This window comes from Zootoca vivipara, chromosome 16, assembly GCF_965207765.1.
Source record: "Zootoca vivipara chromosome 16, rZooViv2.hap1.1, whole genome shotgun sequence".
NCBI classification, from domain to species: domain Eukaryota; kingdom Metazoa; phylum Chordata; class Lepidosauria; order Squamata; family Lacertidae; genus Zootoca; species Zootoca vivipara.
Genome location: NC_142599.1, coordinates 33896859 through 33912692, shown reverse-complemented (window position 1 = coordinate 33912692; position 15834 = coordinate 33896859). Strand labels below are relative to the sequence as shown.

At 47.9% G+C, this 15834-nt stretch overlaps 1 protein-coding gene across 2 annotated transcripts in view; it reads right to left on the bottom strand.

Moving 5' to 3' along the window:
- The window catches only part of KCNN3 (potassium calcium-activated channel subfamily N member 3), a 98503-nt gene that overhangs the window by 72077 nt on the left and 10592 nt on the right, over positions 1–15834 (bottom strand). Inside the window, exons 1-2 of one of the 2 annotated variants that reach the window (XM_060269990.2) lie at positions 10548–10638; positions 9263–9358 (exon numbers count right to left, since the gene is read on the bottom strand). In XM_060269990.2, coding sequence (XP_060125973.1) covers positions 9263–9352 — 90 coding nt within the window. In that variant the 5' untranslated portion in view covers positions 9353–9358; positions 10548–10638. Of the gene's footprint in view, positions 1–9262; positions 9359–10547; positions 10639–15834 lie in introns of those variants that run through there. The other variant, XM_060269989.2, reaches the window with a different exon arrangement.

The following is a 15834-nucleotide window of genomic DNA, read 5'->3' as shown; positions in this document are numbered from 1 at the left end:
GCATCCAATGAACATTGGAAGATTCAGGACAGATGAAAGGAAGTTCTTCACACAAGGCATAGTTGAACTTTGGAACTCCCAGCCACAAGAGGCAGGGATGGCCACCAATTTGGACGGCTTTAAAAGGGAATGAGGCAAATACGCAGAGAAGGCTATTCATGCCTGCTAACCACAAGGGCCAGGATCTCCCTATGTTCTCCCTCCACAGTCAGAGGCAGTAATGTTTCTGAATCCCACAGTAGGGGTGAGCAGCTCCCGAACCCGGGTCCTGCTTGTGGGCTTCCTGTTGAGGCATTAAGTTGGCCACTGGGAGAACAGGATGCTTGACAAGATGGGCCTTTGACGGTCAAAGTTTGACCTGATCCTTCTGGGCCATGGGTAGGCAAATTAAAAATATAGTCCGACCCCCACAAGGTCTGAGGGTCAGTGGACCGGCCCCCTGCTGAAAACGTTTTCTGACCCCTGTTCTGGGCTCTTCTTCTGAAATGCATCCCTCTGGCAGCATAGCATTCTGCGCTGCAATCTCTGGGCGTCTTTTTCTTAAAAGGGGGGGAATTGCCAACAAGGCGAATTCTCCTCCTTTTTCCTGGCTCCCACCAGTATCAAAAACACCAAGCCAAGCCGTGTCTTGGGTTTCGGGGGCCTGAGAAAAACCGGGAAGGGAAGCTCAGCCTTGCAGAGCGGAAGAAAGCAGATGTTTCGCGCAGGGCGAGTAGGTGGGATTAGCACCCTCCGCAGCTGCCGGGTTCATGCTTAGTTACACGAAGCTGATTTCTCTCTGTGTACTCAAGGTGAAAGGGCAGCTGGGAGCGGCTGTGTATTGTCACAGCAGCAGCAGGAGGCCATCTGTGCAATAGCGTGCAAGCCACCCCAGCCTCAGGCTGGATCATAGGCTCCTGTCCACACCAGGCTCTGCTAGATGCAGCTGTGTCGTACACCCTCCGAACCACTCGCAGAAACGTAGAGTTGGAAGGGACCCCCAAGGGTCATCTAGTCCAACCCCGGGCCATGCAGGAATCTTTTTTGCCCAACATCAGGCTCGAACCCCTGACCCTGCGATTAAGAGTCTCATGCTCTTACCGACTGAGCTGTTCCAGGGATTTAAAGTCTCCTACACAACTTCAAGGAAAACTGACATAACTGAAAGTAATCAGGGGACAAGCAATATAGACCATATTTTGCCATCTATAAGAAGCCCCCATGCATAAGACGCCCCCCTATTTTGGGGGAATCAGATCTAAGAAAATGGGGGGTGATGGCCCAGAGTATAAGACGCCCCCTAATTTTTTATATTTTTTCAAGGGAAAAAACCTAGTCTTATACACAGAAAAAATATGGTATAATTTTGGAAATTTTATCACTTTCGTGAATGATAAAACTAATGATTTATCTCCTTCACATTATATGAGGGTTTGGGTGCCTTGCAGGAAACTGCTCTTTTGACAGATTTAATGAATTTTGGTGCATGTTATTCCAAAACTGCTGTTTCTTATACCTCGCCACCCACGCCTAGAGCACATCCGACTTCCATCCCTGCAGGTAAATCGCCCACGGGGGTCCATCAAAGGAACATTGTTTTATGAGTCGCTCTGACAGCTCATTCAATAATCAAGGCAGCCCCATTAACAGCAGTGCTAAACAAAGCTGTCCCCATGCTACGATTGTATGACACACCCTTTTGAGCATGAGGGCGGCATTCCCTCCTGGGCAGCCTTCCGGGAACAGAGAGGCATATGACAGTAGTGGGTGGGGCCAGAGGCAAAAAGTGGGCGGAGCAACTAACGCAGGTAGAGTCCTGAGGGTCAGACAGGGAGGTCTCACGGTCTGTATTTGGCCCCAGGGTGGAGGCTCCCCACCCCTAATTTCCAAATCCTTTAAGCTGAGGGGACTGGGGGCTGCCCCACTGAGACTTTCTGTATGCAGAGCTATGGTATTAATCCGTTCTGGAAATCTGTTCCAAAACCAAAGCGTTCCAAAACCAAGGAGCGCTTTCCCATAGAAAGTAATGCAAAATGGATCGATCTGTTCCAGACTTCAAAAGCAAGCCCTAAAACTGAAATTTAACATGCGTTTTACTACTTCTATTGTTGTTCTGTTAATGGTTCTCTTGGCTTTGCAGCTTTTATCCATTTCCACAGTCACGCAATCAATCTATCAGTAGCTGAACTGGGTTCTACACAGTCACAAAAACAAATTAACCGAAAAAGCCAAACAAAACGCGAAAACAAAAACAAAATTACCAAATATAAGCTCCAAATATCTAATCTGAAGTGGGGGACTCAAATCAGAAATGCAACACTCAAACAGGAAGAGGAACACTCTAATTGGATGTGGAATACAGTGGTACCTCTACTTACAAATAACTCTACTTACGAATGTTTCTACTTACGAACGGAGCTCCGTCCGCCATCTTGGGTGCGGTTTAGATAGGATTTTTTGTACTTACGAATTTTTAGATAGGGTTGCTTCGACTTATGAATTTTTTTATCCCAATGCATTCCTATGGGATTCGACTTACATTTTTTTTCGACTTACGAATGTGCGTTCGAAACGCATTAAATTCGTAAGTAGAGGTACCACTGTACTGAAAACGGAGCAGGTTCAGCTTCCGAAAAAAAGTTTGCAAACAGGAACGGTCACTTCTGGGTTTGCTGCGTTCGGGATCCAAGATGTTGGAGAACTAAGCTGTTCGAAAACCAAGGTACCACTGTAGAGAGAGAAAGACCACCCTAAGTGTCAGAAGCGAGCCAGCAATAAGCCACATGGAGTAAGTGAAGACAACTCTTTATTAGAAGAAAGAAGGTCTGCTCAGGAGGGCCAGGCCTAATGAGCACAGCAACTTCTCAGTAGGTCTTGCCCCTACGAGGCAGTTGTGGAGGCTTCCCACAGCTGCCTCAATCCTTCACAAGCAATCTGAGACTATGCCAGCACACCTGCCTTTGCTCCTCCCACTTCATACCTCTCCTGGTCCTGGAAGAGAGTGGGAGAGGAAGCTGGTCACAGCAGGAGGGGGACACCCTTGTTTCTTTGCCAGCCAGACGCTTGCCAGCCAGACGCTTTCTTGGCCTCCCTCCTGCTACTGCTTCTGTTTCTGGACTTCTCTCTGCCACAGACTCTCCCAGCTCACTAAACCCTGTTACCTCTTCAGCTTCGGACACCACCTCCTCCCAGTCTTCTCCCTCTGGCCACCTCTCGTCGTCCCACCACCCACCCCCAAGCTCTAAGCCTTCTTCCCTTGGGGGTTCCCCGGCTGGTGCCCATAGCTGTCAAGTTCTCCCTTTTCTCGCGAGGAAGCCTATTCAGCATAAGGGAATTTCCCTTTAAAAAAGGGAGAACTTGACAGCTATGCTGGTGCCTCCCACCTCTCCTCTGCACCCAGCCAGTCCATGACATCGAGGGTTAACTCTGCACTCCCACCCCTACAGCCTTCCACTTCTTCATTAGGTCTTAGGACCGCTGACAGCTGCCTGACAACGGACAAATGTGCCCCCAATTCCCCCCAGCGACACATTTACAAACAACTGAAGCGAGGGAGCAGACTCGCTCCAAATTGATAGGAACAGCCCACTCCCAAACAGAACACGACCCTCTAAAGAGCTGCAATCCGTTAACAGGCACCAGTCTAGCCCCGAGGGAGAGCTGGTGGCCAACACTGAAACAGCAGCCAGCATACTCTTATTGGAAAAACAGGTTTTGAAGGGCACAAGAGCAACTGGTATCCATTCAGAAGCATTGCTGCCTGCGGTCATGCAGGTAGAACACAGCCACTGTCACAGCTGGGGAACGGCCAACAGGAGAACCCAGCGCCATGCCAAGACATTTTGGCACCTGAGGCAGACTCCAAAATCATAGAATCATAGAGTTGGAAGAGACCACAAGGGCCATCCAGTCCAACCCCCTGCCAAGCAGGAAACACCATCAAAGCATTCCTGACATATGCCTGTCAAGCCTCTGCTTAAAGACCTCCAAAGAAGGAGACTCCACCACACTCCTTGGCAGCAAATTCCACTGCCGAACAGCTCTTACTGTCAGGAAGTTCTTCCTAATGTTTAGGTGGAATCTTCTTTCTTGAAGTTTGAATCCATTGCTCCGTGTCCGCTTCTCTGGAGCAGCAGAAAACAACCTTTCTCCCTCCTCCATATGACATCCTTTCATATATTTGAACAATCAGCAAGACAAGCACCCAGAAAAATGGCACCAGGAAAGAAGGGGGCGAGGGAACATCCTGCAGATCCTGCCTCCAGTTGCCTCCCCCTGCCTTATGGGGGTGGGCTGGTCCCAGATTAGGGAAGGATGAAATCCAAAATCTTAGAGAGGTGATGGTTCTGGAGACCCCATAATTGCAGAATGCAGGCTTTATACCAGGTGAGTAACTCCACATCCAGAAATATCCAATTTCTTTCTTTCTTTTTCTTAAAAGTATGGTTCTAGACCTCAAGATAGGTGTTTTAAAAATACATGGGCCGAAAGTTGAAATTTCAGAAGCGAGAGCCACGAGAGAAGTAAAATAATGTATGCCAATGGGCACATGCAAATTTGGATCTATTTTATTTATCAAGGCAGCTTTTACTAGATATACAAATTTGGGTTGGGTGGGTGTGCTTAATTTATTTAAAACTTTCTATGCTACCTTTCCCAGATTCGTTGGCTTATGTAAAAATGCATTCTAAAAATAAAACACTCAGCAAGACAAGCACACAGAAAACTCAGCAATGACAACAGCAAAAAGGAGTTCAGTGGACAAAATATCATTAGCTCCGAGAAGCCCGAAAGACGTAGGCAAGTGTGCAGGCTCATCACAAACAAAATCTCTCAAACACAATTTATTTTTAGTGTCTGACGGGCAGAAACTCAAAATCTGAAGCTTCTCTTCGTAAAGAGCAGCAGCATTCTGAGTTGCTACATTTGTTGAATGCCTACTTAAGCAATTGCATAAGTACAGAAACAGAGGGCCACAATTCTGTTGGAGGGCAGTTGCCTTTGGACATCACAACAAACCATGGTTTTATCAAAATGGGAGCAAACCCAATTTCCACCCTGGGCTTATGCTCTTTCTATTCCCCACCTCACTGCTAGTCTGACCAGGAAAAGTTTCAAGGTTTCCTCCTCCAGTTTTGATTAACTACAGTGTGCCTTGTTACCCGAAAAAACTGTGGTTTGTCTGAAACAAGCCAACTTCAAACCACAGTTTACAAAGTCAGCTTGTTCCAAACAAACCACAGTTAAGATTGCACCCACACCCTAAACTTTGGTTAAACTGTTCAAAAATGGAGGTGAAAAGGGGGCGGGGCATCAGAAGCCCATTAGAAGCTTGGTTCAATCCCAAAATGACAAACCACAGTTTACCATGACATCACAATGCAGCCGATTTCCCCAGTTGCTTTGGGTCCACTTGCAGTGGTTCAGAGAGACAGTTACATTACAGGATCAGTCCCCCAAAACTACCTCCCCGGCCCCAAGCCTAGAGCTGGGAAAAGGGGTGGGGGGTTCTGGAGATCACCCCCAACTTCGTGCTTGATATCTGGAGGCACAGGGACAAACTTCACCCCTTTTGGAGTGCCTTTTTGGCTAAAGGGTGGGGTGAAAATGCTATAAATCAGTAGGATTGCCAGACTCAATAGAGGACAGGACTTCTGTGCCTTTAATTGCACTGCTCTATTTTGAGAATGGAAACCTTAAAGAGAAACCAGCAGACCCTTTGTTTAATTTCCAAGCAAAGGGTGACCGCTGGTTTCTCTTTAAGGTTTCCAGACTCAAAAGAGAGCAGGGCAATTCAAGGCACAGCAGTCCTGTCCTCTATTGAGTCTGGCAAGCCTATAAATCAGGCATAGGAAAACTCAGCCCTCCAGATGTTTTGGGACTACAACTCCCATCATCCCAGCTAACAGGACCAGTGGTCAGGGATGATGGGAATTGTAGTCTCAAAGCATCTGGAGGGCTGGGTTTGCCTGTGCCTGCTATAAATCAACAAAATAAGATTGAAATGCACAGAGACAAATGCAATTTGCAATAGGGGAAGTCTCTGTGAGGTGGGGGTTGCGATGGGGAGTGTGACTTCAAAAATGCCAGTTGCCTACACCCAACAAACACCAAGCCTGGACCCAAAGACCCTCATGAATGCTTCAGACCGAGAATCAGTTCCATCTGGCAGCGGTTCCCATTTAACAAGCAAGGAAAACACACACAGCTGAAGGAGTAATTCCTTCTCCCATTGCTTTCCTGGCACGCTGCAGTGCTAATAAAATCTGTGGGGAAGGAGGAGATGAGCAATGGGGTCAGGGTGACCCCAGCAAGGGTGGATTCAGAGGGGACCACTGGGTAGACTCGTTTGTGGAGGGGAATGGAGTGGGTTTTCTAAGCCAAGGCCAAACAGAATACAGAATGAAAGAAAAAACAGTGTAAATTGTTCCCCGGGTCCTCTTTCATTGCTTTTAAATAACAGCAGCTGGGGGGGGGGGGGGAGATGTAAATGAGCCAGAGTCAAGTCATGGCTGGAATAGGAAAGGGGTAGGGAACATTCAGCCTACAGATCTTAGTAAGCCCAACACGGCTCCTAATTTGGCCTGTGAGACTGTTTTCTGCAAAAAAGAAAAGAGAAGGCACCGTTCCAACGGAGCATTGGGAAGGTTCAAGAGAGCTCCTGAATGTTCCTTTTCAAAGAGGGGCTCGGTGATCAGTGCTGTCAATGAGCCCGTCTGAAGGTGTCTACTGATGTCGCCTTACTAACAGTGAAGGCCAGGGAAGAAATCTAATACAGTGGTACCTCTACTTACGAATAACTCTACTTACGAATGTTTCTACTTACGAATGGAGCTCCGTCCGCCATCTTGGATGTGGCTGAGATAGGATTTTTTCTACTTACGAATTTTTAGATAGGGTTGCTTCTACTTACGAATATTTTCTCCCAATGCATTCCTATGGGATTCGACTTACAAATTTTTTCAACTTACAAATGTGTGTTCGGAACGCATTAAATTCGTAAGTAGAGGTACCACTGTAATTAATAATAAAATCCCCTCTTCCACCCAATTATCTTCGTATATACATAAAAACGTCAGGTATCGCCACGCGCTGAAGTTGGAACCCTCCCAACCCACTTCCATGCCTCTCGCCCACTTGGTTTCTGCAACGTTTGAGAGGCACTCTGCACATGTTCAGAGGCAAGACCTAATCTACACATGTGGTGTCTAACTTTTTTTAAAAAAGGAGGAGGAGGAGGAGATGCCTCATGGGAAAGATGAGGCTGGCATGAAAGGTTGTGGGTTTAGTTTAATGCCCATACCACCACCCCACTAAAAAAAACCAAATAAACCCAGAGCCTGATTCTGACACCAGATTTAAGGCTGCTAGAAGGGGGCAGGAGAAGATGCAATGAGCAAAAACAAAAATGCAAGGCAGCAGTGTCAATTGCTCTGGTAACCTTGGCAACCCACAGCCAGACAGTGGCAACGAGGAGGCCTAGCTGTCACCCATTGGGCTACCCCCACCCACCCACCCAAAAAAAGATGGGATCTCAAGCCATTTGGGTCCATGGAACATTTCCTACTGATCACAAAGCATTTTGGGGAAGAGGAGAAAGGGGAAGCGCCCTCCCCAAACACATCCACACATATTTTTTTACTAGCACAGATGCGAAAATCAGCTCTCTAAGGCAGGGATAGGCAACTTAAGGCCCGGGGGCCGGATGCGGCCCGCGGACGGTTCAGGAATCAGTGTGTTTTTACATGAGTAGAATGTGTGCTTTTATTTAAACTGCATCTCTGGGTTGTTTGTGGGGCATAGGAATTTGTTCATTTTCCCCCCCAAAATATAGTCCGGCCCACCACATGGTCTGAGGGACAGTGGACCGGCCCATGGCTGAAAAAGGTTGCTGACCCCTGCTCTAAAGAAACCCCAAATTTTGAGGGAGAGGCAGGGAGGGATCTGGTTTTACTGGCAGGATGGCGTCAAAGGGGCGAGAGGGGGAGCTGCAAAGCAAAGCCTAAACCCCAAAGACAAACTCCCTCCCCACACTTATTGCCCGCCCTGAGACCTGCGGGTATAGGGCGGTATATAAATTTAATAAATAAGAATTGCCCCTTCGGGCTGGTCCATGTTGTCAGGCCTCATTCCAGTCCCCTTCCTTCTATGCCTTGGGGTTACTTCAAGTTGCACCCACAAAACTCTTCATTTAAAGCAAGGGTGGGCAGCGACCCTCCCAATGTTGCTGTCCCCGACTCTCATCCGCCCCAACCAGAATGGCCAATATTCACAGACAACCCCTAAAAGACCACAGTTTTTGCAGCTTCAAATCTTTGAGCTGCCATTCCTCAAAGATTCCAAGGTGGCGTACAGAAAAGCCCGAATGAAACTCTTCACTGAAGCATAAAGAAGAAATATTAATAGACTTGTTTGGGGTTTCAAAAGTCTACTCGGGGTTTCTAGTCCTTAAGAAGAGCTTGACTTATGCCACTTTTATCACACCCTGCTGTGTGTATATTTCGTTTTAATATGCCATTCCTTGCATTCGGGGTTTCTAGTCCTTAAGAAGAGCTTGACTTATGCCACTTTTATCACACCCTGCTGTGTGTGTATTTCGTTTTAATATGCCATTCCTTGCATTCGGGGTCCCTTGAAGGTAAAAAAAACAGTATATAAATAAACTGTGTTAAATTAAAAATGAATAAATACACAAAAAAGTCATCTCCAGCACGGGTGCCCTCTGGGTGTTTTTGGACTACAAATCCCATCAGGCACTGCCAGCCGGAGAAGACTGCTGTTCCGCTGAAACCTTTAACTTCAAGCAATTGGCAATACTAAATAATAATAATAATAATAATAATAATAATAATAATAATAATAATAATAATAGAGACCTCAATCTAACATCATATGGGACCCAGGTGGCGCTGTGGTTAAACCACTGAGCCTTGGGCTTGCTGACCAGAAGGTCGGCGGTTCGAATCCCTGTGACGGGGTGAGCTCCCGTTGCTTGGTCCCAGCTCCTGCCAACCTAGCAGTTCGAAAGCATGTCAAAATGCAAGTAGATAAATAGGTACTGCTACAGCGGGAAGGTAAACGGTGTTTCCATGTGCTGCTCTGGTTTGCCAGAAGCGGCTTTATCATGCTGGCCACATGACCCGGAAGCTATACGCCGGCTCCCTCGGCCAATAATGCGAGATGAGCGCGCAACCCCAGAGTCGGTCACGACTGGACCTAATGGTCAGGGGTCCCTTTACCTTTTACAATCTAACATCAACTCATAGGACCGCAGGGGCATTACCTGAACTTCTCGGGTGTGATAGGCAATGATGAGTCCCAGCAAGATGATGGTGGAAAGGCTGATAAGGCATTTGAGAGCCAGAGAGAACATGGAGCCCTGTCAAACCAAGAAGGAAGGGAGAGGTTAGCTGTAAAGATTAAAGCAACACACACAATAACCCTGCAGAGCAGGCCCACAGGGGGTGTGAGGCAGAAGGGTATTTTAGGGTCATGGATAGTAGCCATAATACTGTAATAGGGTTGCAACCTATGCTAGTCCAACTCATGGTACCTTCATTGAAATCAACATTAACTGCGGCCGCTATCTGCACCATACATATAAAGCAGTATCATACCACTTTAAAAAAAGAATCATAGAACTATAGAGTTGGAAGAGACCCCATGGATCATTTTATTATTATTATTATTTATTATTATTATTAATAATACCCCACCCATCTGGCTGGGTTTCCCCAGCCACTCTGGGCGGCTCCCCACAGAATATTAAAAACACGACAAAACATCAAACATTAAAAACTTCCCTAAACATAGTTGTTTATTTCCTTGACATCTGATGGGAGGGCGTTCCACAGGGCGGGCGCCACCACCGAGAAGGCCCTCTGCTTGGTTTCCTGTAACCTCACTTCTCGCAGGGAAGGAACCAGCAGAAGACCCTCGGAGGAGGACCTCCGTGTCCGGGCTGACCGATGGGGGTGGAGACGCTCCTTCATCCCATGTGGACTATTTATTAACTTGCACCAGAGACCTAACCACATCTACACAGAAGGGAGTTCTACTGAATTCAATGGGGCTTACTCCCCGGTAAGTGGGGTGAGGATTGCAGCCTCATTTCTCAGCAACTAAGGACATCTTGAACTGGGGAGATGATTTTGAATGATTCTGAAACAGCAGCGGGCCCGGGGGGTGGGGTGGGGCTTTACACGCTTCCCCATCCTTGGGTCCTTTAATGTCAAATAAAAGCGATCCAGTCGTGTCTCCTTATCTCCCCCCTCCAAAAAGAATAAGCCACAAAGAAGTGCAAAGGCATTTCGATTTCTTAACAAGCATTTTGTTCCATCAGTTGCTTCTGCAAGGGACGCAGTGTCCATAAAGGATGTAAACCCCCTTGCCTGCTGTTTCTGGAGGGCAAAATAAAGCTTGGAACGAAAATAATCACCATTCTCATCCATGCCCTCATTTACTGAGCACACATCCCTCACTGATTTTTGTTTTTTAATGGTAATTGCGTCCTTGGTGGCCCCAGTACACTTTCCTGTGCACACACACTCATTAGTTTAGGATATTACTTGGGTAATAACTGTGTCCTTTCCATTTCTCCACCGTGCTTGTATTGGCTGTTGTGTTCCGTTCTCCCTGCCCTCACTCCCTCCGGCTTCTTTCATTTTACTGAAAAAGAAATAAAGATTTATTCTTTTTCAGGGTGCAAAAGCAGAATAAGCATCTAGCAGCATTTCGCTGCTGCTGCTGCTGCTGCTCTACTTGCCGTGAGATGCATTTATGAGGGCTGCACTCGGCATGTGCTCAGGAGCACCCCGTTTATTATTTTTATTCATCGAAAAGCAGCTCCCTGTCAAAGGGGAAGAGAGCTGAGAGCTCCGCTAAGTGGGAAGAAAACGTTTCAGACAAAGGCAGCTAGCTTTTCTGGGGGGCCACATCCGCTCAGAGCAAAATCCTGCAGGGTCCTCATGTTGGCAGTGGGTGTGACTAAGAAAGTGGGGATCACAATGCACCCCACACCCACACCCCTCTTTATTGCTTAATCAGCTGTTTCCCGACCCACTGGGCAGTGGGGGGGGTCTTAGAAAGCGTTGGTGAACCTGTGTTATCTCCCTTCCTCCTGCAGAAATCCAACAGGGCTGATGATGGGGAGAGGTAAAACATGCCCGGTGGATTTTTGCAGCTGTTAAGAAAGGCACAGGAGCCCCACAGAGCAAAGGACTGTTGGCAATTTCTAGGAGAGCTTAAAGGAGAGGCCCTCCAGGCAGCGGAGAACCCAAAGTTATTTCTCAGAACGATTTCCTTCTGATCCTCTCCATTACTGTCCATCGATTTCTGTCTCCCTTGTTGAGGAACAGAGGAGTTAGCCCTCCGTTGGAAAGAGCCCCTTCATTTACCAAAAAAGGCATTAAAGCCTCATTATGCTTAGTACCTTCCGCAAGGAGCACACACTCCTGCCCTGACCCTCTCGAGGCTTTAGATATTTCTCATCCGAGCCGAGCGCAAAACCCAATTAGTGTCTCTGGATGGATCGAAGCGACCTGAAATTAGCCACTTGCAAATCGCTCGGGGAAAGAGCAAATGGCGGCCGTTACCCCACACGCACCTGCCCACCCCACAACTGCTTTCCTCCCAAAATCCACAGGCTGCAATCTAGAACATAGCCAATCCCCACTGAACATAACAGCAGCCTGCTGCATCAAGCCAACAGCCCAATCAAGTCCAGCCTCCTGTTCTCACAGTGGCCGGCCAAACACACACACACACACACATACACACACACACACACCGGGGGTGGGGAGCCCACAAGCAAGGCCTGAGCGCACCAGCAACTCCCCCCCCACCTGCGATTCCCAGCCACTTGTATTCAGGTGCACTAGCGATTCCAACAGTGGAGGCAGAACACAGCTGTGCCCACCATGATTTTGCCCAGCTAATTCAAAATTTTAACCATGTACTGAGAAGTGTAGTTGCTTTCGCCTGCCCTGAACCTTCCAACATTCCGCTTTATGGGAAACTCCCCTATCCACACCTCCATCCTTTCTCCTTTTCTCTAATCCATGAAGCCTGCCAGCGTTAGGAACTCAGATATGTAAGCTAGGGGCCAAATGGCTCCCTAAAACGAAGGCTGAAGTCGCCAAAACATAACGTCTAGTTGCCATATGGGGCCACGGCGGCTCTAAAGTCTTATTTTTCAGATGAATGACTGACTGTGATTGATTCTCAGTTAAACATCTGGCTAGCTCAATGTCAACCCTGAGCTAGGTTAAGAGCTTTGAGAACTTAAAAGAAGAAAAGTCGCTTGATCCAGAGACAGTCCATATATATATATATATATATATATATATATATATATATATATATATATATATATAGGCCTATTCCAACCTCTTTTTCTTAATGGCGACTGCTTGTGCTCAGGCTGCACAGAAATAGCATTTTGGTCCCAGAAATTCATTCCAATTGTGCAGATAAAATATAATTGATATAATTTTACATGATCGGGGTGTTAGTACTGTATGTGAAAACAGTCCAGATCCAATGATCCCCAGGCACGCGCCTCAAAATGGCAGAGATGTCAGGCGCCCAGGCATCTTCACTTGGTCGCAAGTGGTCGAAAGCTATGTATTTGAAGATGGCAGAGACGAGAGAGAGAGATCGGAAAAAAATTTGATACTCTCTTTTTTAAACGCTACCTGGATCAAATCAACTAAACATGAGCAATCAGACCATTGGCCACGGCTGCTGTGGTTTGATAGGAGTTGGGAATCTAGCCACATCCATTCAACTCCAGCCAAGTGCCTTACTCGTGACTGAGCTGGGATTCAAACTGGCGTCTCCCAAGTCCTACCCCAGCACTCTAACCATGTGGCCTAGTGGTTCAAGAGTGTTAGTCTGGGATAGTAAAGGGACACAGGCAAACCCACACTCAGCCACAAAGCTCACAAAGTCAGCTTGGGCCGGTCGCCATCTCTTGGGCCTACCTCACAAGGCTGTTGGGGTGAACTAGTCTCTCCCCTTGCCATTATTCCACACCTGAGGATGTGAGGGAAACAGGTTTAACCTTTTCCCCCTCCCCGTTTTTTTGTTTTATGTCTAGTTTCAGGCCTTTCACTCAAGCAAGAGGAAGATAACAACCCCATGAAAATACCACCACTCACATGTAACTATGGAGGTTTGGGGTCGTTGTTGTTTTGCGTAAAATCTATTTTCACCTGGATTACTTTAAATGTTGCTGGACTACAATTCCCATAATTCCCTGGATCCCAAGGGCCCGGTTCTAAGGCAACAAAATAGCCACAATCTCTCAGCCTATCCAACCTTCCAGGGTTGTTGTGAGTTTAAAATGGAGAGGGAGAGAGAACCATGTACAGGTGAAACTCGGAAAATAAGAATATCGCCGAAAAGTGCATTTATTTCAGTAACGCAACTTAAAAGGTGAAACCAATATATGAGATAAATTCATGACATGCAAAGCAAGATATGTCAAGCCTTTATTTGCTGTAATTGTCATTATTTGTCGTTAGGCGGGTCAATTATAAATTGAATGTAATTAATGAAATGTAATAGTGATCTTTATTTTTGTATTATTGTAACTATTTGTTTTATTACTGCGGAATTTCCAAAAGAAAGCATTTGTAAAAATTAAAAGAAAAATAAATAATAATAAGTTGCATTACTGAAATAAATGCACTTTTCGACGATATTCTAACTTTCCGAGTTTCACCTGTATGCTGCCTGGAGGTCCCTGTAGGAAAGTGGGATAGAAATGTAACAACAGGCAGTGTGGTGCACTGGTTAGGGTGACAGACAACAACCTGGGACACCAGGGTTCAAATCCCCACTCAGCCATGAAGCTCACTAGGGTCAGGGCCTCTTGGCCTATCCTACCTCACAGAGTTGTTATGGGGATTAACAGAGGAGGGGGAGAGTCATGTAAGTCACCTTGAGCTCTGTACGGGAGAAAAGATGGGATATACATGCAATAAATAAACAGCTTGAAGCCGCTCCTCTGCATTCAGCCCCCCTCCAGAAATAAAAACTCTGTTCCTAAACAAAATAAAAAGGCACACCCCAGTTGGGAGACCATGGGGGCTCAAAGCAGAGCAGCGAGAGGGAGGAACTGGCAAAGGTTTCAGCACAAAATGTTGCCCATTTCAAAGAAGCAGATTTCTAAGGATAAAGGCAAGCTGATTGGCATCCCTGCAGGGGCACTGATGGCAAGGCGCCACCCGAGCCCAGCCCTGGTGGAAGGGAATTCTCTGCCCGCCTCTGCTCACAGCTGTTAGTTCCCCTCTTCCCCACCCGCCCACGCAAAGGGTGCCCCTTGCCAACTCAGCTCCAATTTCCTGAACACAATAGGATTGGCCGGGGAAGAGCAGGGGGAAGGAACTGGTGCTTTTGGGGTGGGGTGGGGTGGGAAGGCGCGGTTGCGGAGCATTATTTATAGCTCCCAGGAATCTCCAGCTCCGCCGCAAAAAGCGGGAAGCAAGGGGAGCAGCGTGCCACCCTCTCCTTTTAGCCAAACGGCATGGAATCGAGAGGAGAAAGCTGCCAAGCTCTCCCCTCAGCGGTGGGTGCTGCCCCCCACGACCTCTGCCCTGGCAGGGCAGAAAGAGATTGGTCCCATCTGCAGTCTGCATGTGAACCAACATCATACCGCTTTGAACAGCCACGGCTTCCCATGCAAAGGATTCTGGGAAATGACATTTGTTAAGGGTGGTTAGAAGACCCCACTTCCCCTCACGGAGCTATAATTCCCAGAGGAGAAGGGACTGTTCCTTAAACCACTCTGGAAACTGTAGCTCTGCGAGGGGAAGGGGCCTTAACAAACTACACCCAGCACCCTTAACAAACTACAGTTCCCATAATTCCTTGGGGAAAGCCATGACTGGTTTCAGCCTCTCATTGCTTTGAATGGAAGGTGTATGTGACCATTATTACCACCACATCTGTTTGGCTGGGTCCTATACTTAAAATTGCCTCTGTTAAGCCATATTCACACCCTCGTTTAAAGCACTATGGCAGGGGTCCCCAAACTTACCTGGCTTCGGGCCGCTTCCTCCGGCACCCATTGCATGGCGTAGCGCCGGAAATGGCTTCTGCGCATGTGCAGACATCATTTGCGGTGCACTTCCGGGTCGGCGCGGCACCAGAAATGGATTGTGCACGCTGGTATGCAGGGCCGGCTCTAGGTAGACTCCCGGTGGCGCTGCATGGCAAAGCCGCACGGAAACCATGCTGCGTCCTGCGAGGGTGCCGGAGCGATCTCCGCCCCTCAGCGCCAGGGCGCCCGACCTGCTTGAGACTGCCCTGTTCGTATGGGAGCGTGCTCCCCCGCCCTCCGGCCTGCGCGTACGCACAAGCTATTTCTGGCGCCGCGCCAACCCGGAGATGGGCAACCGCACCGCGACGCTCCGATAAGAGCAGGCGGCGGGGGTTGTCGAGGGCCGCACAATTGGCTCGCGCGGGCCGCATCCTGCCCCCATACCTTAGTTTGGGAACCCCTGCACTATGGCATGCATAGGCAAATTCGGCCCTCCAGATGTTTTGGGACGACAACTCCCATCATCCCTAGCTAACAAGACCAGTGATCAGGGATGATGGGAGTTGCAGTCCCAAAACATCTGGAGGGCCGAGTTTGCCTATGCCTGCACTATGGTATCACAGTCATGGCTTCCCCCCAAAGGATTCTGGGAAGTGTTGTTCGTTAAAGGTGCTGAGAGTTCTTCAGAGGAGGCCAACATTCCCCTCACAGAGCTACAATTCCCACCGTTCCCCGTGAAGAGGAATCAATTGTTAAACCAGTCGGGGAATTGCAGCGCTGTGAGGGGGAATATGAGTCCCCAACAACTC